This window comes from Nyctibius grandis, chromosome 3, assembly GCF_013368605.1.
Source record: "Nyctibius grandis isolate bNycGra1 chromosome 3, bNycGra1.pri, whole genome shotgun sequence".
Classification (NCBI taxonomy): Eukaryota; Metazoa; Chordata; class Aves; order Nyctibiiformes; family Nyctibiidae; genus Nyctibius; species Nyctibius grandis.
In genome coordinates, this window is record NC_090660.1 from 79394458 (window position 1) to 79417786 (window position 23329).

Consider the following 23329-nt stretch of genomic DNA (forward strand, 5'->3'; position numbering starts at 1 on the left):
TCCATGCTTTTTATGTATGAGATGGAAATCTATGGTCACAATGAATATTACATTGGCTACTTTTGCCACACGCTATACCTAGTTACATTATGTTGGATTCACTGAAGCAGAAGAAGTGCTGAAACAGGTGGAAGCCTATTAGTTTCAGGTAGTCATATATCTTTTCCTTGTATGCCAATGACAGCAGCATACAAAGGAGGTTGTATTCTCTGAAAAGACATATAGTTGTAGAGAAAATATCATTTTATGTATGAGTCTCTTTGCACCCAGATTCTCCCATACTGTAATTTGCTCTTTACATATGAAACGTTTTTGGATTTATTTTCAAAAAAAATATTATAGGTGGCCCTTTCTATGTCTAATTAATTCAAACATCTGACTGAAAGATTAAAGCTCCCTTTAAGTTTGCTTGTTGACGTGCTAAGGTCAGTACCTATCACAGTTTAGAACCTCAGCTGTTCTTCAGTTGCTTTATTTTTTGAGATCAAGAGACTGAAGAAAGGCCGATGATGACAAGGAAGACATTGAGCAAGAAACTGTGTTGTGGTTTAAAATATATATCCCTCTTGGGTGCCTCTCTGACTTGGTAAAAAACTGGCTGCAGTGCAGTAAAGGCATGCTACCAAGCTGACATAGGTCCTCCTGTGCAGTCTCATCAGGGGCTGTCCTGGACACTGACCAGGAGAGAGGAGACAGCCACCTGCAGCCTGCAGTTCCCACCACACACTCTGCCTAGTGGACACTGTGGACCACTTCAGGGAGTTTATCAGCCCTTTCTTTTTCTAAGGCAGGTCCATTTGTAGTTGTTCAAGAAAGAATACGGTATTAAAGCTCCTGCAAAAAAAATGATGGAATCTAGAAAAAATACTGAAGGGGAATTCCCAAAATTCCATTAGGATTAACCACTCATAAGGGCCAAGTTTAATTAGGACAAACCTATATCCAGATGCCTACTGGGTGCACTACAAAAAAAACAGCATAATTGTTCTGCATTCCTGTGCCAGCAATTACACAAATAACTTTGCAGTAAGATTCATATAAAAACAAAGGCTGAAATACATGATTGCCTTTGTGCTTTGTAGAAAATAGTTTGTACTGTAAAATCCTAAATCTTTTTTGAAACTTTTATTTCCTAATCTAAATTAATTCTGCATATGTAACATTCAGACCATCATCTTAATTTTCACTCAGCTGACAAGTATTTCTAATGACTGCATAACTGCTTATATATAATTGAATGTTAATTTGGGCTTTCTCATGAATTGAGTGTTGCAAGTCTTGCCAAAGAAATCTCCGAAAAACCAATAAATTAATCACAATACTAACAAGTTAGACAGGAAAGTGGTGTGACCCCTCTTTAGCATAGAATTTATTAGACGAGAAAGGATTAACATGTATTTAGTAGCAGTATGTTTGTGTAAGCTGTTGTGCTGTATTGCTTACCTTATCTCAAAGAGTAGAGCTTTCAAAATGAGACTTGGCAATATGCAAGTTATATTTGTTGAATATTCATTCAGAATAGAAAAGCCTACTAATGCCTCATTTATATTGTCATTTAAATCTAGTGCCACTTTAGATTAATTATAATCCAAATTACAGCTCTATGCAGTGCAAGAATTAATATGGAATTTATCCAGATTAATACATTTGCATTGAAAATGTAACATGTCTCTGCCATGGCTAAGGGGAGCACTTTTTAATAAGGTAGTAAACATGAGGAAGGATGGAAATTAACCTTCATTATTGCAATGAAAATTATCCTTTCATTCTACTCTAATTAGAGAGAATATCTACCAGTAATTATAATTTTAGAATTATTTTGAGGCTGAGTAACATCATCTGATGTGTCAGAAGTCTTAAATTATGCAGTCTTTATCAAACACATAGATTCATAAATAAGAAAATATTATTTTGATTATGGCTATTCCAGGATTTTTTTCATTAGCATACGTATTTTATTAACTTTCTCCTTCTTGTTAGTCACACAGACATTTTTATTTTTATTTTGGGATTTCAAAAATGTTACGAAAGTGATGGCATCTGTGCAGTGAATTATGTCATTTTTATATTAGCAATCTTACACAAGTTAAATAATTCTGTAACTGACAGGCGATCATTGACTCGTCTATTTCATGGCACTTATTTATAATTAAACTTAGTTTTTGAGCTAAATGTATTGAAATCACTTTATTCATCTAAAATAATGCTGCATATTTTATATTATAAAATGAATTACAGTTGTGTTTCACAATTAGGAAAAAAACAACAAATAATGCATCTCAACAATAAAAAGCGTGTATTTTAAAACGTGAATAAATAACTGGATTTAGTCTTTTCCTGCAGCTGCCTAGTAAGAATAGCATGCCAGTGGAACATCCAGCTATGAAAACAGTGCCACTTGCCACGGTCCCGGCATGCTCGAGACCATAATATTTTCTCTCCTCTCTCCCTCCTCCTTCAATACCCTTCCTATAAGACCATAACTTTGTTCAGCCTTCCTACACGAAGGTCCTTAAAACAGTGAATTCGACACGGAAAGCAGAAAGTTGATATAGCAAGACGAGGCACTGAGTTGTAATAGCCGGGCCATTGCTTAAGGAACTGATCTCCTCTGGTTTTAGCATGTATACTCTGTCTTGGAAGGTTCTTTACCACATGCAGGGGCGAGTGGTGTCCCCATGCCAGAGGGAAGAATCAACCTCTTTTTTTTTTGGCAAAGCTCACCATAAGTCACAGACTTGGTTACTTTACTATAGGCCAGATGTAACTTCAGTCGATTAAGAAGTAACAGTGCTTGAGGTTGAAAGAATCCAGAGCAACAACAACAACAAAAACAACAAAGCCTCTGTAAATTTCGACAGTTTATATAAATATCATAGTAAACATCGTAAAAAGCTGTGCTTTGTTATGCATTTATTGACCCCAGCACAGTGTTTTATAACTCTACGGTTTTATTATATTAACCGCAGAAGAAAATTTAACCAAAAAACCCCCTTGTTTTTATAGAAGCAAGAACTATGTGTTTCACAATTATTATAGGCCCTTTGAAGTAATTAAGTTATTCCATCCTGTGGTGGAAGATGATGTGTTATATTAACCTTGTGTGTTCCCAGGCGCACACAGAGTGCACTCCAAGCTAAATTACACTAGCAGCTAAATACCACTGCCAAAACACAGTTAAATATATTTTCACAAGTGGATTTTGGAGCAGAATTTTGATCCTAATTTCTGTAGCAACCTGTTGAGAACAATCTATTATGATGAGGGGGAGAAAAGGCAGAATTGGTTTATTTTGTTTTTTAAATTCAGCTTCCTGTGTAACAGTGTGTGTCTACACCAGCTGAGATTCTGGCCCATTTGTCTTTAAAAAGAGACATTTTAAAAGTGACATATGATAAAGGTAAGAAACAGTAGTCAACTGTTAGATGTTTTTGACAGCTGGAAATGAAGAGGGGTTAATAATTTGAACCTATCCTTCTAAAACTTGAGAAGAAACCTTTCTCTGTTAATATAGTGTGTCACTTTTTTACTTTCCATAATTCTCACACTTAAGACATTTAAATAATAATAGTGTATTGCCAAGTAAATACAGATAGGCCATGGACTACTGTATTATATCATATACCAAAGTGAGTAATAAAATGGTGTCTTATGTGATTGCATCATGTAGATTTTGCCTTTAAGCATTGCCAGTCCTTCAGGTCATTGGCACAGCTCTGACAGAGCAGTCTAAATGACGCCTCCAGGATCAGTTCGTGGGAATGTAAAAATTCAGTGGGGCTCCAGAAAGTGGCTTGTTTAGATATTAAACTGATGTTGACAAATTGGTCATTAAAAGTAGGGAAATATGGCAGGAATAAACTTTAATTTGAGCAAGAACATGCTAAAATTACTGGTCTAAATTACACCAAAAGAAATTATTAGCAACTTAGGAATGAAAAACAATGTGTGGGGAAATCACCATTAACATATAAGTCATAAAATATGTTTAAGTTTTTTTTTTTAAAAAAAAGCCCTTCAGAAAATGTCCCTGTAAGATTCAGTTTTCAATTTTTTATTATTTTACCGTGAGGATTTGGTATTTACCTTGAAAACTGTTCTCTTATTTTACTTCTCTTTAATGTTGCTCTTTTAATATCAAATATTGCCCAAAGTCTATATGAAAATAATAATAATAAAAAGTTCTTGGTTTTGTCTACAGAAAAATACAAGTATTTTCTTTGTTCATGTTTACTTTGTTGTCAAAACATCCATGACCTTATTTTAAAATTAATCCTAGGTTATTGTGCAATGAGGTGCAATTTGTTCATTTATATGAACCTTATGTGGATTGAAAAAAATCAAGATAAATCTTCATGCACAGCATACAATCAGATTATCCCTGGACTATATATTTACGTTGGGTCTGATAGCAATCAATGGTTTAGCTTCATTGCATTTCAAGATGTATTTGCACCCAGTGTCCAGTGATAGTGTCCTCACCCTGGAAATAATTTAGTTGCAAATTGACTGGAAGATGGTGAAAATTGAAAGTTAAAATTAGAAATACTCATAATAAACAGCAGAAAAAAGGTCAGATGATGCCGCACTATGATGAGATTGGAATGGTTGGTAAATGAGGTTTTGTGTTTGTCGTGAGATGTATGTGACATGCCTACCCAATGCTCTTGTAATATCCAGCCTAGCAGAAGAGATTATCTGGCAAATTGACGCTGGAAAGAATTTTCTGATGGACTGGGAAATTAGAATTGCACTCTTTTCTTTGATGTGTGCAAGACTGGGCTGCATTACACAGCTAGTTCAGGCATAATATTAAATATAGTATTTAATACTTAATAGTAGAACTATCTATAGAAAACAATTATATTCTGGTTTTGATCACAAATGCCAAACTATAAAAATTCACAGGGTAAACATCTAAAGCAATCCCAAATGACTGATCTTTGTATATAATTAATATTAAGTGAGCTCTGAAATCCTATTCTCCACAGTATTTCTTTTAAAGCCTCACTATATTTAGCTTCAGAATTGTAACCAGGCAGGAGTTATCAAAACAACACAATAATCATATTGCTCAGACAGTTTAGAAAAGAGAGAGGGTAATTAAACAGCAAGAAATTAATTATTTTGGAAAACAGGATTTTTAAGCAGAAGCTGATTTGTTTTAATGTAATACACAAACTCATACTGAGCTGCTAAAGAAAGCACACTATTGATTAATCTTTAAAGGCAACTTAAGGTTATCTAAGCAGTAGAGAATAGTCCATTTTTAAAAGTATTTATAGAGTCTCCATCAAGGATAAAAGCGTATTTTCACCTTTGTGCTTACCAGAGTTGTTTTATTCAACTATATTTTTTCTGAAAACTTAAAAAAAAAAAAGACCCTCGGAGACAACACAGACCTTCAGAATCACAGTCTCTTTGTAATCCAGGATATTTTAAACTTTAAAATATGTTCTTAAAAATTATGTTTTTGGAACAGGAATAGTCACACCAGAGAAGGAACCAAAAGTGAACACTGTGGTAGGGGCACAACAGCTTCTTCTGGCAAAAGAAGAGGATGGTGCAGCTAAAAAATCAAAGCTTCCAGAGGACAATAAATTTTGTCATGAGCAGGTAAAGGAAAATGTAAGAATTTAATTGCATTCTAGAACTCTTTCAAATAACTCAAGAATGAAACAGAGATGATTTGCTGTTAAAACAGCAGTATCAGTAAGTTATAAAAAGCACACTGACTAATAGCCTGCATCTTAATTTGATTTTTTTCAGTTCTATCAATGTCCTTATTGTAACTACAATAGTAGGGACCCAAATCGTATCCAGATGCATGTCCTGTCACAGCATTCAATGCAACCTGTTATCTGCTGCCCCCTCTGCCAGGATGTCCTCAGCAACAAAATGCATCTCCAGCTTCATTTGACCCATTTGCACAGTGTGTCCCCTGACTGTGTGGAGAAACTGCTCATGACAGTAAGTGTTCCAAATACTGATGCACATGCTACAGAAATGTACTCAGGCCTCTGGGCAATGTATTTGTTGTGTTATAGTATTCAGGTAACCCGAGGAAGTGAATGGGTCAGCACTCCTAGGTTCTGTTGCTGGCTCATCCAGTCACTGATGTCCCTTGGGAAAATGACTGAAGGTGGATTTCAAAGATGCTTAAAACCTGCATTTCCTCATTGATGTTAACCTTGGAAAAATCAAGCCCGTCAATGTCTCTAAGTGCACACCTGTAAATTTGGTCTAATAATATCCAGGTCTCAGAGGTATTGTGACTCCTGTTTGTAAAATAACAGGAGTTCCCTGTAGAATGTAGTTCCCAAACGTAGAAGATTTCCTGTATATAGTTGGGCTGTACTTGCATTGTATTACATAAAATTCACGGTAAAATACCAGTAGTGATGCTAGCTGGAGAACATGATTATCTTATTGTATAGAATGTCCTGTTTCTTTCTGCCTCAGCATAAAAGACCCTTTATTTTTTTTTGTGAATAAAATGTGAGTAAGAAACAGAAAGGCAAGTCCAAGAATAAGTAGCAATCCTGCCAGGTCCATTCTTTAGGATATGGAATATCTGATTTCAAGTACCTACCCTGGATCAGGCAGGGACTTGAACTGGCTTCTTCAGAACTGGGATGAATTCTATAACCAGCAAACTCTATTTGGAGGGTGAATCTCATTCCACCCTCACCAGGAAAATCCTGTTCTTCACTGCCAAATTGCACAAACCATGTCAAAATAATACATTTCCGTGAAAAATAATGACTCAGCACCATTCAAAACAATGTAAGTAAGGACACAAATCAAGTGTGGAAAGTATTTGTTACTACATCATAGATTCAGATAGAAAACAGACCTCCTAAGACACCCTGATTCTGGTTGTCGTGCCTTTTTAGAAGGATATGCACTTGGAAACCTCAAGGATCCACCTCCTTAAGGATTTATTTCTGTATCCATAGATGACTCCTTCATTTATATCGTTGTGGTTGTAGGCATACCAGCTCATTCCCAAGTAAAGTGTAAAAAAAAATAAGAAAGGATTGAAAGAGCTCTTGCCTGAAGGTCTAAGGTTCCTTGTGCCTAGTGCTGATGAGCAAATACAGAATTGGGGATCCACAAAAGCGGTCTAAAGTTTTCTTTCTTCTTTTCTTTTCCTTGGTTTTCTGCTAACTATAGTTCTGCCAGACCGTGTCCTTTTGGCCCACCACAAGGAAAATGCACAGAAATTTAACTTTCCCAGACCCTTTTAGGAAAATGGAAAAATTTGGAAAAAGCCCCTCTCTATTGAGGATTATTAGGTTTCTTCTGAAGTTCTCCATGATTCCTTCTATGCTGATAATGGGGCAACTTTGAAATCTCTCCCCTCTCGGTGCCAAGATATTTACAGTTACCTACATAATTTTTTTAAAAGTCACTGTTTCTGAGAGAAAAATAAAGGTTTTTTTGACAGAAAAAGAGATTGCAAAACATAATCTGCATCATCTAAATTGTCCTAGTTGCTAACACTAATATACTCTGTCCATATCTGAGCTTTCTGTTGACAAAATAAATATCATTTATAAGAAATTTTTCTTCTCTGGGACATTTACAGTTGCCTACATTTTTTTTTTAAAGTCCCTCCCTCCCAAACAAAATCAAAGTCCCTAGTCCTCTGAGAGGATGCTATTAATACCATGCTTTTAAAAATATGTCTAGAATATTTTTTCCAATAGGCAATTGGTATATACATGTATAAAAATATTATTCTTAGGTATCCTAATAAAGATTTAAAATAATTTGTTAAACTCTTCAAAAGGAACAAAGGGAAATTCTACTCATACATAGTAATGTGTGTAGCTTCCATTATTACAGTAATTTACCACTCAGAAATCTCTCCTATGGATATTCTTGTTACCTCTGTATGAAGTAAAGAAGTACTATCCTTATGTTAGAGATGAGGAGCTGCAGCACAGTCTGAACTGATTTACCCAAGGTCATTTAGACAGAATCTGGCAGTGCCGGAGTTTGAACCCAGTCCTGCTAAGTCTTAGTCTGAACCCCTAGGTGATCCTTTATTTCAGATATGAGTATGTTTTAAAGAGCTAAGCAAAAGGAAAACATGAAGTGTTGAGCAAATATTCATGTCAACTTAACTAAATTGAGTACTATCAGACACCTATAATAGTACATCCTTCAAAGATTTCTGTCTATAATTTGAAAGCATAACACAACAGGTAAAGCAGTCTGAACAAGATACATAAACATCTGAAGACAAGAAAGAGAAAAATCTTATTTTAAATGGAAATAAGTTGCTATTTCTGTACAGAAATAAACTTATAATTTCATTTCAAAGATCATGGAAGGTCCAGCATTTGTTTAAAAAACAATACAGGTGAAGCAAAGTGGGAATGCCCTTATTCAAGAACTGACTGGTGACCTGTCACAGTTTAAAGCTGGGCCAGCTATTAACCAGGTGGCAGATGCTCTCTGTTAACCTTCTCCCCCCACCAAGGGAAAGGGAAAGGGAAAAGGGAGAGAGACTTATGGGTTGGAAAGTTAAAACAGTTTTAATAAACTATAATAATGAAAAAGAGTATAATAACAATAATAATAGAAATAATCAAACATATACAAATATATACAAAACCAAGACTGAGAGCTTGGAAATCCTCCTCAGGCAGAGTTGCTCCCCCCAGCATGGGCAGAGGGGAAAATGCAGTAGCTCCACCCAGCACAGGCAGAGGGGAAAATGCAGTAGCTCCCTGCCATCACACCTGCAGGCTTTTAACTGGAAACTGGCAAAGCTGGTACCAATCAGTGGGAGACAGGAGGGCCCCTCCCTCCTGGGCCCCACCTCCAGGAGGCAGTGGGTTAGTGATAAATAGGAAAGTGAGAATGACATGTATGGGATGGAATACCTCATTGGTCAATCTTGGGTCACCTGCCCTGTCTGCTCCTCCCTGCAGGTGCGAGCCCCCTTCGGCTCTTCACTCATAAGCAGTGAGGAATTTAGCAGTGACCTTGGTTTCTCCAAGACTAATTGGCCTGGTTTGGGCCAAACCAGGACATTCCACCCCTTATTCCATACCATTCATGTCATACTCAGATCACCACTACCTTTTCATTTTCAAATATATATACACATATCACTAGTTTATGATTCATCTCTATACAAAAAGTCCATTAAGTTCATTTGGTTCAGGATTGTGGGTTTCCATCTGGCTAGCAGTCTCTCAGCAGTCTCTCTGGCTAGCAGTCTCTCTTTTGTCATGGTTCGTGCCCACGGGTTGCAGGTTAAAGATGTCAGACTCGAGGAGGTTACTGGACGCCACTTGATGAAGCTAGCTCCGGTCTCATCACCACTGTCTTAACCTGATCTCCATCTTTGGAGGATGTCCGAGGAGAATTCACCTGATAAATCCAACCAACCTGACATAGCCAGCAAAACCTTCTTTGCAGTGATGTTGAGACTGATGAAATATTGAGTGTATGTAGTACTATAGCATCACCTTATTGTGGATTTTTTTGAGTTGATTCTCCACCAAGGGACACCCGATACTCTGTATTTGTGGTCTGTCAGAAACTATTATCAAGGACTGAATCAAGATCTTGGTTTAGTACTGGTAGTCTTTGATCCAGATATGGTGGATCTTTTTAATTATAATTTCATACTGTTGTATAGTATTAAATAGTATGATTTTTCCTGTAATAATACTGTGTTCTTGGTTTTCAAAGGTTCCTGTACCAGATGTCATGATGCCCAATAGTATGCTATTGCCAGCAGCTGCTTCAGAGAAACCTGAACGTGACACACCTGCAACCATTACAGCTGAGGGATCTGGGAAATATCCAGGTATGCAAGAAAAACCCAGACATGTAAAAGCTAGGTATGCCAATTTAGATATTTAGAAAACACTTGTTTCTTAGTAAAGTGAATCCTTTTTTGGCTTGCATATAACCACAGAGATAAAAAGAGAAAAATAACAAGGGGCCTGAATTTGGCTGGCTGCACCCAGGCAGAGCTACTAGGATGCACGTTTATGCCACGTGTATGTTGCTTGTGGTAGTGGCCCAGCCACTTTGAAGGTAAGACCCTCCTTGTTTACCCAGCAAATAAGACCCAGTCCTAAAAGACAGTGGCACTTTCACCAACATCAGTGGGGAATATAAGGCAAATGGTCCTGCCTGCCTTCCCAATAACAGGTTTCTTATCCTGGACACTTACTGTATGCTGTGCTGGGAAGCTGTTTTGCTACTTCCCACAGCATGCTCCTCCCTCTCTCCTCAGACCACTTTCCTCCACCTTTCTAATCACCTGTCCTACCTATTGACCTAATTTCTAATCTCTCTGTCTTTCCTACCGTTTTGTTTCTTTTTCTTGTTTGGTGCTCCCATTATACCAATAAACTCCTACCTTATGACAAAGAGAAGCCCTGTGCCACTCCTGGGTGAACTGCCAGTGCCATTCTGATCATCATGTTTGGATTTTATTACTTCTTTTTAATTTCATGTTGGTCCTGTCTGCTTTATTTTCTGGGGCAAGGGTGGGTCATGATACTTTGCTAGGCCAACACGTGGCATACCAGGTACCTCTCTTGATTTCTGATGAAAAAGAAATGTTCATGCTATGTGCTATTCTCTTCTACTTGTGTAAAAGACACTTAACTTTCCTTATCTAGGTGAAAATCCTGTGGATGAGAAAAGTACCCCTGGGACTGATGAATCAAAAACTGGAATGGAAATTAAGACCGAGGAACAGAAGCCACCTAAGGAATCTACTGAAATGCCAGATTGGAATAAAAGCAGCAGTAAAGAAGTAAAGACCACTGACTCAATGACAGATCAGCTAAATGAACAGCAGAAGAAGCAACAGCTCTCTGTTTCTGACCGCCATGTCTATAAGTACCGTTGTAACCATTGTAGCTTGGCTTTTAAGACTATGCAGAAGCTTCAGATACATTCCCAGTATCATGCTATTCGGGCAGCTACCATGTGTAGCCTTTGCCAACGTAGCTTCCGTACATTCCAGGCTTTAAAAAAACACTTGGAAGCAGGCCACCCTGAACTCAATGAAGCTGAACTTCAGCAGCTGTGTGCGTCTTTACCTGTCAATGGTGAACTCTGGGCAGAAAATGAAAGTATGGCACAAGATGATCATTCACTAGAACAGGAAATAGAAAGAGATTATGAGATGGACCAGGAAGGTAAAGCAAGTCCTGTAGGAAGCGATAGTAGCTCTATTCCAGATGATACAGGCTCAGAACCAAAGCGGACCTTACCTTTTAGAAAAGGGCCAAATTTTACTATGGAAAAATTTCTAGATCCATCTCGCCCGTATAAGTGTACAGTGTGTAAAGAGTCTTTCACCCAAAAGAACATTCTCTTGGTCCACTATAATTCAGTGTCCCATCTACATAAGCTCAAAAAGGTTTTGCAGGAAGCATCAAGTCCTGTCCCTCAAGAAACCAACAGCAGCACTGACAACAAACCCTACAAATGCAGCATTTGTAATGTTGCATATAGCCAAAGTTCTACATTGGAAATCCATATGAGATCTGTGCTTCATCAGACAAAGGCAAGGGCTGCAAAATTAGAACCAAGTGGTAATATAAGTAGCGGAAATAGTGTAGCAGGGAATGTTAATAGCCCCAGCCAAGGAATGCTAGAATCTATGAGCTTACCATCAGTTAACAGCAAAGAAACACATTTAGATGCCAAAGAATTAAATAAAAAGCAAGCTTCTGAATTAATGTCTGCTCAGCCTACGCATCACCCACCCCAGTCACCAGCACAACTTCAAATGCAACTACAGCATGAACTGCAACAGCAAGCTGCGTTCTTTCAGCCCCAGTTTCTAAACCCAGCTTTTTTGCCTCACTTTCCAATGACACCAGAAGCATTGCTGCAATTTCAACAGCCTCAGTTCCTTTTTCCATTCTATATACCTGGGACAGAATTTAGCTTAAGCCCAGATCTGGGTTTGCCTGGTTCTGCCACATTTGGTATGCCTGGAATGGCTGGTATGACAGGATCACTGCTAGAAGATTTGAAGCAGCAGATACAAACTCAGCACCATGTTGGCCAAACCCAGCTACAGATACTGCAGCAACAAGCACAACAGTATCAATCCACCCAACCCCAACTTCAGTCCCAAAAACAGCAGCAGCAAAGTAGCAAGCTGATGAAAGCAGAGCAAAATACCTTAGTAAGTACAGACTGCCAGCTGATAAAGGATATGCCATCATATAAGGAGTCAGAAGAAATTTCTGAGAAACAAGAGAAGCCAAAGCAAGAATTTACTAATGAGAATGAAGGACTAAAAGAAAACAAAGATATAAAGAAGCCAAAATCCTCAGAACCAGCCATCCTGCCACCCAGAATAGCTTCTGGAGCAAGAGGGAATGCAGCCAAGGCTTTGCTGGAGAACTTTGGGTTTGAGTTAGTTATCCAATACAATGAGAACAGGCAAAAAGTACAGAAAAAAAGCAAGACTGGTGAAAGTGAAAACACAGACAAACTGGAATGTGGAACCTGCAGTAAGCTCTTTTCCAATATTCTTATACTGAAGAGTCATCAAGAACATGTGCATGGACAGTTTTTTCCATACGGAGCATTAGAAAAGTTTGCTCGACAGTACAGAGAGGCGTATGACAAGCTTTATCCAATCTCTCCATCTTCTCCAGAAACACCACCGCCTCCACCACCGCCTCCTCCACCACCACCACCTCCTCCTCCTCCTCCAACTCCTTCTCAGCCTTCTTCAGCCGGGCCTGGAAAAATTCAAAACACAACTCCCACTCCTTTGCAAGCTCCACCACCCACACCACCACCGCCGCCTCCTCCACCACCACCACCTCCTCCTCCACCACCGCCACCATCAGCCCCACCTCAAGTTCAGCTTCCCGTTTCACTTGATCTCCCACTTTTCCCTCCAATTATGATGCAGCCAGTGCAGCATCCTGCATTGCCTCCTCAGCTTGCCCTCCAGTTGCCACCAATGGATACTTTATCTGCAGATCTTACCCAGCTTTGTCAGCAGCAACTGGGATTAGATCCCAATTTCCTGCGTCACTCTCAGTTCAAGCGTCCACGTACAAGAATCACAGATGACCAGTTAAAAATCTTGCGGGCTTATTTTGATATTAACAATTCTCCAAGTGAAGAGCAGATCCAAGAAATGGCTGAGAAATCTGGTCTTTCACAGAAAGTTATCAAGCACTGGTTTCGTAATACGCTCTTTAAAGAACGACAGAGAAATAAAGATTCTCCATATAACTTCAGCAACCCTCCCATAACAGTATTGGAAGATATCAGAATAGATCCTCAACCTTCAGCTGTAGAACCTTACAAGTCTGATGCATCTTTCAGCAAGAGATCATCTAGGACTCGGTTTACTGACTACCAGCTTCGTGTCCTCCAAGACTTCTTTGACACAAATGCTTATCCAAAGGATGATGAAATTGAACAACTTTCAACTGTACTTAACCTACCTACTCGAGTTATTGTTGTATGGTTCCAAAATGCACGACAAAAAGCTCGCAAAAGTTATGAAAATCAAGCTGAAACTAAAGACAATGAGAAAAGGGAACTGACAAATGAGCGTTACATTCGAACTAGTAACATGCAATATCAGTGCAAAAAGTGCAGTGTGGTTTTTCCCAGGATCTTTGATTTGATTACACACCAGAAAAAGCAGTGTTATAAAGATGAAGATGATGATGCTCAAGATGAAAGCCAAACTGAAGATTCTATGGACGCCTCCGACCAAACAGTGTATAAGAACTGTACAGTTTCTGGCCAAAATGACTCGTCAAAAAGCCTGTCAGTCACAGCAGCAAGCTCTGGCTCTGGTTCTAGTACTCCTTTGATTCCATCACCCAAACCAGAACCTGAGAAGGCTTCTCCTAAACCAGAGTCCACAGAAAAACCAAAACAAATTGAAACCATCTCTAAGCAAACCGATACGACTTCCCAAAGCACCAAAGCAGTACAGTCTACTCCAGTAACCTCTTCTGACACTCAGCCCTCAGCTTCTCAACCACAGCAACAAAAACAATCATCACAGATAGTAGGGAGACCTCCTTCTGCATCACAAACCACACCTGTTCCTTCCAGTCCTTTACCAATTTCAATGACTTCTCTACAGAACAGTCTACCTCCTCAGTTATTACAGTACCAATGTGATCAGTGTACAGTTGCCTTTCCAACTCTAGAACTTTGGCAAGAGCACCAGCACATGCATTTCCTAGCAGCCCAAAACCAGTTTCTTCACTCACAGTTTCTAGAAAGACCGATGGATATGCCCTATATGATATTTGACCCAAATAATCCTTTGATGACTGGACAGTTACTTAATAGTTCTCTTACTCAGATGCCACCACAAACTGGCTCATCACATACGGCACACCCTGCTACAGTTTCTGGTTCCCTGAAACGAAAACTAGATGATAAAGAAGACAATAACTGTAGTGAGAAAGAGGGAGGAAACAGTGGAGAAGATCAACATCGCGATAAGCGTTTAAGAACTACAATCACTCCAGAGCAGCTGGAAATACTCTATGAAAAGTACCTACTAGATTCCAACCCCACCAGAAAGATGCTAGATCACATTGCACGTGAAGTGGGACTGAAAAAGAGAGTCGTACAAGTCTGGTTTCAGAACACAAGAGCCCGAGAAAGAAAGGGACAATTCCGTGCGGTTGGTCCAGCCCAGTCCCATAAAAGGTGTCCTTTTTGTCGAGCTCTCTTTAAAGCAAAATCAGCTTTAGAAAGTCACATTCGCTCTCGACATTGGAATGAAGGGAAACAGGCTGGTTATAGTTTGCCTCCGAGTCCTTTGATATCAACTGAAGATGGAGGAGAAAGTCCACAAAAGTACATATTTTTTGATTACCCATCACTATCATTAGCAAAAACTGAATTATCAAGTGAAAATGAATTAGCCTCCACTGTATCAACCCCTGTTAGCAAAACTGCAGAAATGTCACTGAAGAACCTCTTAAGTCCGTCTTCTTTTAAAGCAGAGTCTAGTGAGGATATAGAAAATTTGAATGCCCCTCCTGCTGACTCTGGATATGATCAAAACAAGACTGACTTTGATGAGACTTCATCAATTAATACAGCAATTAGTGATGCCACAACAGGGGATGAAGGGAACAACGAAATGGAAAGCACGACTGGCAGTTCAGGGGATGCAAAACCTGCGTCACCTCCCAAAGAACCAAAACCACTTGTGAACGACACACTACCAAAAGCTGCAACTACACCCACAAATGAGAATACCGATGATAAATTTCTCTTTTCCCTAACGAGCCCCTCAATACATTTCAGTGAAAAAGATGGTGATCATGACCAAAGTTACTACATTACTGATGACCCTGATGATAATGCTGACCGCAGTGAAACTTCAAGCATAGCTGATCCAAGTTCACCTAACCCATTTGGAGCTAGCAATCCCTTTAAATCCAAAACCAGTGATCGACCAGGCCACAAACGTTTTCGAACACAAATGAGTAACCTTCAGCTTAAAGTTCTCAAGGCTTGCTTTAGTGACTACCGGACTCCAACAATGCAGGAATGTGAAATGCTAGGGAATGAGATTGGCCTGCCCAAACGTGTGGTCCAGGTCTGGTTTCAGAATGCCCGGGCTAAAGAAAAGAAATTCAAAATTAACATAGGGAAGCCATTCATGATAAATCAGACTGGACCTGACGGGACAAAGCCAGAATGCTCTCTATGTGGCGTGAAATATTCTGCACGCTTGTCCATAAGAGATCATATCTTTTCCAAACAACATATTACAAAAGTGAGAGAAACTGTGGGAAGTCAGCTAGATCGGGAGAAAGATTATTTAGCTCCTACAACAGTTAGACAGCTGATGGCACAGCAAGAATTGGATCGCATAAAGAAGGCTACTGATGTGCTAGGATTAACAGTACAGCAGCCAGGCATGATGGACAGCAGTTCTCTTCATGGTATCAGTTTGCCAGCAGCTTATCCAGGACTCCCTGGCCTTCCTCCTGTTCTTCTGCCTGGAATGAATGGTCCATCCTCCTTACCTGGATTTCCACAAAGTTCAAACAGTAAGTCTATAAGGGGATGATTTTCTCATTTTATTAATTTGATCATCTTGCATAGTTGCCATCCCCTTCTAAAACCCAGCATATTATGCATTCATATCATGCTTGTGAGACTGGTGTGAGTAGCTAAAATGTACTGCTATGAGGTATACTCAGTACAATTCTTGATTGTTGCTGTAGCCTGGATGATGTCTCTGATTTAAAAAAAAAAAATAATTAAAATCTAGTTGACAGAAAAGTTTTCAGTCCGTATTAGGCTTCTGTAACAAAAGCAATATAACAATAACATTGTTATGCTTTTTTTTTTGTTTCGAATGATACTCCTTTAGGCAAAACTTCTGTTAGAATTTTGTATGTATATTTCTTGTATGCAAATATTTAAATGTAACATCTGATGAAGCACAGAACAGTAATTCCCACATTATTGGTTCATCAGGCATTTGGTCCACCCTTTAGACCAGTCCAACCTCCTGTTTAATTCAGAATAAATATTTAAAATAAAATTATGCCCAAGACCCTCTATTATATTTCTGAATAATTGCCTGCTAAGATAAGAAGAATTTTGTTGAAGGTGATTTGTAATGGCAGATTCGTTGTGATCCAAATTCCAGGAGCTGCTGAGTATCTCCTACCCCTAGTTTGTAAAGTCATTGCAGCCATGTTCCACTTACATTTGGGCTTGCACTTTTAACTGAACACGTAACTCTCTTTTACTAACTGTTTTGGCTCTGATTTGAGTGTTTTTTGCTCATATTGGAAAGCACTTCCTCCTGCAATAAGTTTCACTGAAGTTAGAGAATCAAGTTTTCTGCAGAATTATTTGTTTAGTCCTCAAAGAATGAACCTAATTTATTTGCTTGTATTAGGCTCCAGTTTTGCAGTCAGAGTTCATTGTGAGTGCAGCCTTGCAGATTGAAGCTCTCCCATTCATCTTCTAACTTTGCACATTCATATCAAATATGGCACAGCAGAGTTAGGGAGCTGGTTAAGACCCCTCACCTCATTTTATCCGGTAATTCCACTTGCTGTTGATCTCTAAACTTTGATTTAGAAAGCAACTCACTTTGGCAAGTAAGGTAGGGGCTTAATCACCGGTGTTGTTACACATACTAAGACTGTATCAATGTCTTCTCTGCTGCCCAGCTCTGCCTTGAATGATGATGATCATGTTATTGTTTCCCTAAGTGGTGGTCAAAGCATCTTGTTTTTCTCTTCATTGGATCAGAATGGCTTTCCTTCCACAATGGAATCTCTGGCTGAGTGCCCTCTGGCTTTTGTCAAACAGTTATTGGCACAGAGAGTGCATATTAAGGAAATATAAAGTTGCTGTATTTCCTTCTTAATGGCATACAGTGTCCAGGTCCAAAAATGGCTGGTTGTTGTTCATGAAAATTATAGATATGGTTTCTCCATATAACTTTGCTGAATAGCTTTGGTTAGGTTGACCTTCAGGTAAAATGCACTCCAGAAAACTCAGGCTTTGTCTATACTACTAAGTTAAATTTGCTTGGGAAGATATTATTACATTCTTGTACTCCCAAAACCAGGAAGTCCCCATGCAAAATGAGTCTTGGGAATGGTCGTGGACCCATGATAGCCTCTCAGCTGTGTTCAGGAGTTGTTTAGGAGAATGCTAATTGTGCTAGGCCAAAACAGTGGCAGTGACTGTTCTTACTGTTTAACTTTACAGATGGTTTAGTTTCAGTTTTTGGGAAATGTTTCCTGGTAGTGTTTAACTTACTAGTATCAATGTAGCCTCAGAGTCTGTGTATTGTCCTGTTAATAATACAAAAGGTATTATTACAGGCCAGCTGGTCCATAATACTTCAATTTTCAGATTTTCTAATTTCCACCAAATATCTCTTCTTTGAAATCAATTTAAATCATTAGTACCATAGCATACACAGTGCACTGCCAATTGAGATGGATTTTTACCCCCTTTCATCTTGCATCTTCTTAAGGTTAATTAGCCCATTGTGGGCAAAGCCCACTGTGTAAACTAGCTAGTAGAATCTCTTTGTTAACTTTTTCTTCTGCCATACGCTAAATAGCCCCTACATCCCCCTTTTGTTGCCTGGCAAATACTCACATGCATGAATCTTCATTCCCTAATGATACATAATGGAGCAGTCATAGTGAATGGAAAAAAATAGATTATTTTAATCAATCATCTTAGAAAACCAGTAATATACTCAGATGTTCTTCAGTACATGCTCAACACTAGTATTTTCTGTACCTAATTAACCCATTTCTATTTTCTTCTCTACCCTGCTTTGGCTGATAGTTCACATTCATATTTGATGCTAAGAATTGTTTAAGAAGTACCTTTTTGGAAGGAGGCTTCCAAGCAAGGTTTCCTTTAGCTACAGTTCTTCCAGCAGCATGTATATTCTCAGGCAGCAGGACAATTGTTCTGCATTGTTTTTTGCATGGATTTTCTGAAGCTAACTCCCTGATGACTCACTACCCTATACTTCAAGTCTACATCTAGTGAATTACACTGCAAGTGTGTCATTTCTTCTCTTTTGGACCCAATCCCAAAAATGCACTTCAGAAGAAGTCTCACTGGGATCCTTTATATTCAAATATTTACCTGTTTTCACTGGTGCTTACAGAGCTGGTAACTGTATTTGCTGTGGCAAAGCTCATGCATTCTCTCCTACATGTTTGTTTAAATGACAATGTCAACATTAGTTAGACCCTCACTTTTAAGAATATCTTTGCTGTTTGCTGAGACGGGGAACTAGTGAAACTATAATAGTAAACATCACATTTAAAATTCTCTTTTGTGTTTCTCTTTACTCATGCTAGACAGAGAAATTAGCCTGATTAATTTCACTGGTTAATACAAGTTTATGAGGGATTTCACTTTCATGGTCTTGCATCCAGTATTGTTTATGGGCTTCCAAAAAGGTACAAAACCCAGTTAAATTTTGCCAAATGCTATTCAAAGTGCAATATTTGCTTTTACAAAAGGTTTGAAACAGAACACTTGGAAAATAATGCTAAATCACAGAAGATGTAAATATTCAGACTATAGTTCATTTTATCTTCTTTGTGTAGTGCCCAAACTGGACTTCTATTTGCAAAGATTACTAGATTTGTCAAAATAAGATAGCTTCATTTCCGAATGAAAGGATCCACTAACTTTCAGTTCAGTTATTTTGTTCTAAAACAAGTGTTTTTTAATGTCAGAATTATTGAGTGGTTCTAGGATGATATGTTGAAGAATCCTCTCACCTGTGGGATCAGGAATCCCACAGGTGAGAGGATCGGGGCCAGCCAACATGGATTCATGAAAGGCAGGTCCGGCTTGACCAACCTGGTCTCCTTCTATGACAAAGTGACCTGCTTAGTAGATGAGGGCAGGGCTGTGGATGTAGTCTATGTAGACTTCAGTAAGGCAGTCGACACTGTCTCCCACAGCATCCTCCTAGACAAACTAGCTGCCCGGGGCTTGGATGGGTGGACTCTTCGATGGGTTAAAAACTGGCTGGATGGCCAAGCCCAGAGAGTGGTGGTGAATGGGGCAAAGTCCAACTGGCGGCCAGTCACTAGCAGTGTTCCCCAGGGATCAGTTCTGGGGCCGGTGCTGTTCAATATCTTTATAGATGATCTAGACTTAGGGATTGAGTGCGCCCTCAGCAAATTTGCAGATGACACCAAGCTGGGTGGGAGTGTCGATCTGCTGGAGGGTAGGAAGGCCCTACAGAGGGATCTGGACAGGTTAGATAGATGGGCCGAGACCAACGGCATGAGGTTCAACAAGAACAAGTGCCGGGTCTTACACTTCGGCCACAACAACCCCATGCAGCACTACAGGCTGGGGGAAGAGTGGTTAGAAAGCGACCTGGTGGAAAGAGACCTGGGGGTGCTGATCGACAGCCAGTTAAACATGAGCCAGCAGTGTGCCCAGGTGGCCAAGAAGGCCAATGGCATCCTGGCCTCTATTAGGAATAGTGTAGCCAGCCGGTCTAGGGCAGTGATCGTCCCTCTGTACTCGGCACTGGTGAGGCCGCATCTTGAGTACTGTGTTGAGTTCTGGGCCCCGCACTTCAAGCAAGATGTTGAGGTGTTGGAGCGAGTCCAGAGAAGGGCGACCAAGCTGGTGAAGGGTCTGGAGGGTCTGACCTCCGAGGAACGGCTGAGGGAGCTGGGGTTGTTTAGCCTGGAGAAGAGGAGGCTCAGAGGTGACCTTATTGCAGTCTACAACTACCTGAAGGGAGGTTGTAGTGAAGTGGGAGTCGGCCTCTTCTCCCGGGCAACTAGTGATAGGACAAGAGGGCACAGCCTCAGGCTTCGCCAGGGGAGGTTCAGGTTGGACATTAGGAAGAATTTCTTCTCAGAGAGGGTTATTAGACAGTGGAATGGGCTGCCCAGGGAGGTGGTGGAGTCACCATCTCTGGATGTGTTTAAGAAAAGACTGGACATGGCACTTAGTGCCATGGTCTAGTTGACATGGTGGTGTCAGGGCAACGGTTGGACTCGATGATCCCTGAGGTCTCTTCCAACCTGGTTGATTCTGTGATTCTGTGATATGCTTCTCTAGATAATGTAATTATACCATCTTGTGGGTATCAAATGCTGAGCAGTCTCAAAATTACTGCTATGTTTGCTCAGCATAATTCCTAATATGGAGCTATTTGGTGGAATTCTAATTCATACAGAATTTTAGTTCTGGCTTGTCTTTGTTCTTCAAGTCCCTTCTTATTTTCTAGGTGACTAGATTGAAGAGTTCACCTGCTGTTTTCAGCTGTTCTTAAAATTCACATTCCCTTTTCTTCTTAGATTTGTGGTTTTGCCTATGATCCCCTGCAGAAAACTAGTGCTTCATCTTGCGTCTAGCTATTAATGCTGGTTCTATGAACCTTTTAATGTCATCATCATTACCATAGGTTCTTTGCACATCACTTAAGCCTGGGCTGCCTTGAAGATTCACAGCAGCTTTTTCCAAGAACGCACACATCACTGGGTAATATGTACTTAGTGGTTTTTGAAATCTTATCAAGAGAGAAATTTGATTCAGTAGCAATTACTTTCCTTATTATTAGGGCACTAAATTCTGTTGTCTGTTTGCTTTTGGCCCATTAGTAGTAGTTTAATTTTTATATTTTTAGCCCTCTGATTCCTCCAACAGAAAGAGAAGTCTCTCTTCTTTGATAGTCAGTTAAAAGAGTTTGCAGGGTTAGAATGTTTCTTCATGATTAGTGAATTTTCTGTCTACATCTCTCATGTCTGGAAATGGGGCACTAGTTTCACCAAGTTTTCTTCATTTAGTTTTGGAAACCCCCAGTTCATTTAACTTCCAATAAAACAGGTGGATTTCACTATTCTGTTGCGGCCTGGATAATATTGTCTGGATATTTAACTGAATTTTGTGCATTTCAACTAAATTACAAAGAATATCTGGAAAACAGAAAAGATCTTGGCTGCTCTGGGCATTATCAGTGTGAGCAGACTGAAGACAACATGATGTGTAAGGGCTGAAGAGGTTAAGAATACAAAGAAATCGCAAAAATCTTAAGTAGGTGACAAGCGCAAATAACCATGACAAAGCTGGGGCAGCAGTTCACACTAATTGCATCACTCATGCATTTTCCATTTACAGTATTTATCATTTAATATATTTTCAGCAGACTCCACACACAATTGCCTGTTACTTCCTGTTGAAAGCATAGGGGCAAGCAATAGCATCTTTGATGTCATTGTGCAGTAACTGGGGCAATTACCCACTTTTTAATTATAACTGTTGTGACTTGTTTCACTGTACTATCTAATTCATGCTCACAATGCATTTTAACTCCTTAGTGTTCCCTTACCATTAAATAGGAGTAATAACACAGTGACAAACATTAAATGTTCTCTTTGTTAAATCTAATAATTATTCCCTTTGATTCCTAATTGCTTGATTCCTAAGTAACGCTAAGCACCTGGATATTGATGATCTAAACGTTATTCTTGTTCACTCCATTAGTGCTTCTTAGTAGCTAATGCCCATCTAACCTCCACTACAGAGCCTGCATTTATTGTTCTCTTATCCATATGCTGGTAGGCTGTTCCCAACGTTGCTTCACTTTTACAGTTTTGTGCTCATCACACACTTTATATGTTCTTTTCTCTAGCAAACTTACTTGCCTGAAAAAATGACAATTGGTGTAACGTACAGCCTCTTACAGTTAGTTGCCTTTTCTACCCTGTGCCATCATTTAATTTTCTGACCAACTAAACTTCTCATACAGAAGTTGCTTTTTAATAGACTGTTACCAGCCACTGCACTATATCTGGTACTTGAAACAGAGAAAAGATTTCTTCCATTAAGTTATGAAGCATGCTTCTTCTGTGTATGCACCCTCCAGACAGAACCAGTCCATCCTTAGGTTGCTTTCTCTAATGAGGTGGAGGACATCATGCCTGCATGCTTCAAATAAACTGAGAACAGCAGCGTTTCTGTGTCAAAGTACTTTAATGCTATTACACTTATTTCCCAGCAAATACTGCATTGACCTGATTGTCATGGTAAAGAAAAGCTCTGTTCAGACTCTCAAAAATGAAAATGTAAGCTGTGTGGTGTCCCAGTAATGAATAGCATTGACCTGATTGCTTGTTCTGTTAGTTTTCTGAATGGTCATTTCCTGTTGATATTTACTTATCTAAACATCTTTCTTTCTTTATTATTATTGCATTTTCCCCCAGCAGTTTGGATAAAGATTCCTTTTTATTTGAGAGCTAATTACTTGTAGTGAGCACCATAATTACCAGGTTTCTTAGGTGAAGGATGTGTGGGTTATATCATCCCAGAGGCATGATAAAAATTAGTTAAAATGAACAACAAAGTAGCGATCTCTCAAAGTATCAATTAGAGGGAAGCACTCTCACTGTGCTTAATGCTTCTTTTCTAATAATCTACTACTGAGCCTACAGAAGAAAATGAACAAAAAAGGAGTGCTATTTCTACAGGTATGACTCTGATCCTGCCAATGGAGCTGGGTTGACTTCCACTGCCTTTTGTGGGACTTTTCTATAGGCGGAGATTCATGCATGACTCCAATGCTAGTAGCATCAGGATTATAAAGTGAGTGAAAGTTGTTGTTTTTGCTGTAGATTGTATATTATGAATTTAAGGCTGTGCGACACAGAAATGTACTAAAAGCCATTTTAAAATGTGTTTTATTCATGCCATAGGTAACTCTGGAATACGTGAGAAATGCTGAATTTTACAAGACGTATTTTGCCTTGTACATTGACAACAGTCATATTTTTGTTGTTTTCAG

The 23329-nt window shown here is 39.2% G+C and overlaps 1 protein-coding gene across 1 annotated transcript in view; it reads left to right on the plus strand.

Moving 5' to 3' along the window:
* Positions 1-23329, plus strand: part of ZFHX4 (zinc finger homeobox 4) — a 162186-nt gene that overhangs the window by 136477 nt on the left and 2380 nt on the right. The window contains exons 6-9 of the mRNA XM_068396484.1: positions 5483-5628; positions 5770-5970; positions 9715-9832; positions 10659-16061. Of these exons, the coding sequence (XP_068252585.1) occupies positions 5483-5628; positions 5770-5970; positions 9715-9832; positions 10659-16061 (5868 nt within the window). The remainder of the gene's footprint in view (positions 1-5482; positions 5629-5769; positions 5971-9714; positions 9833-10658; positions 16062-23329) is intronic.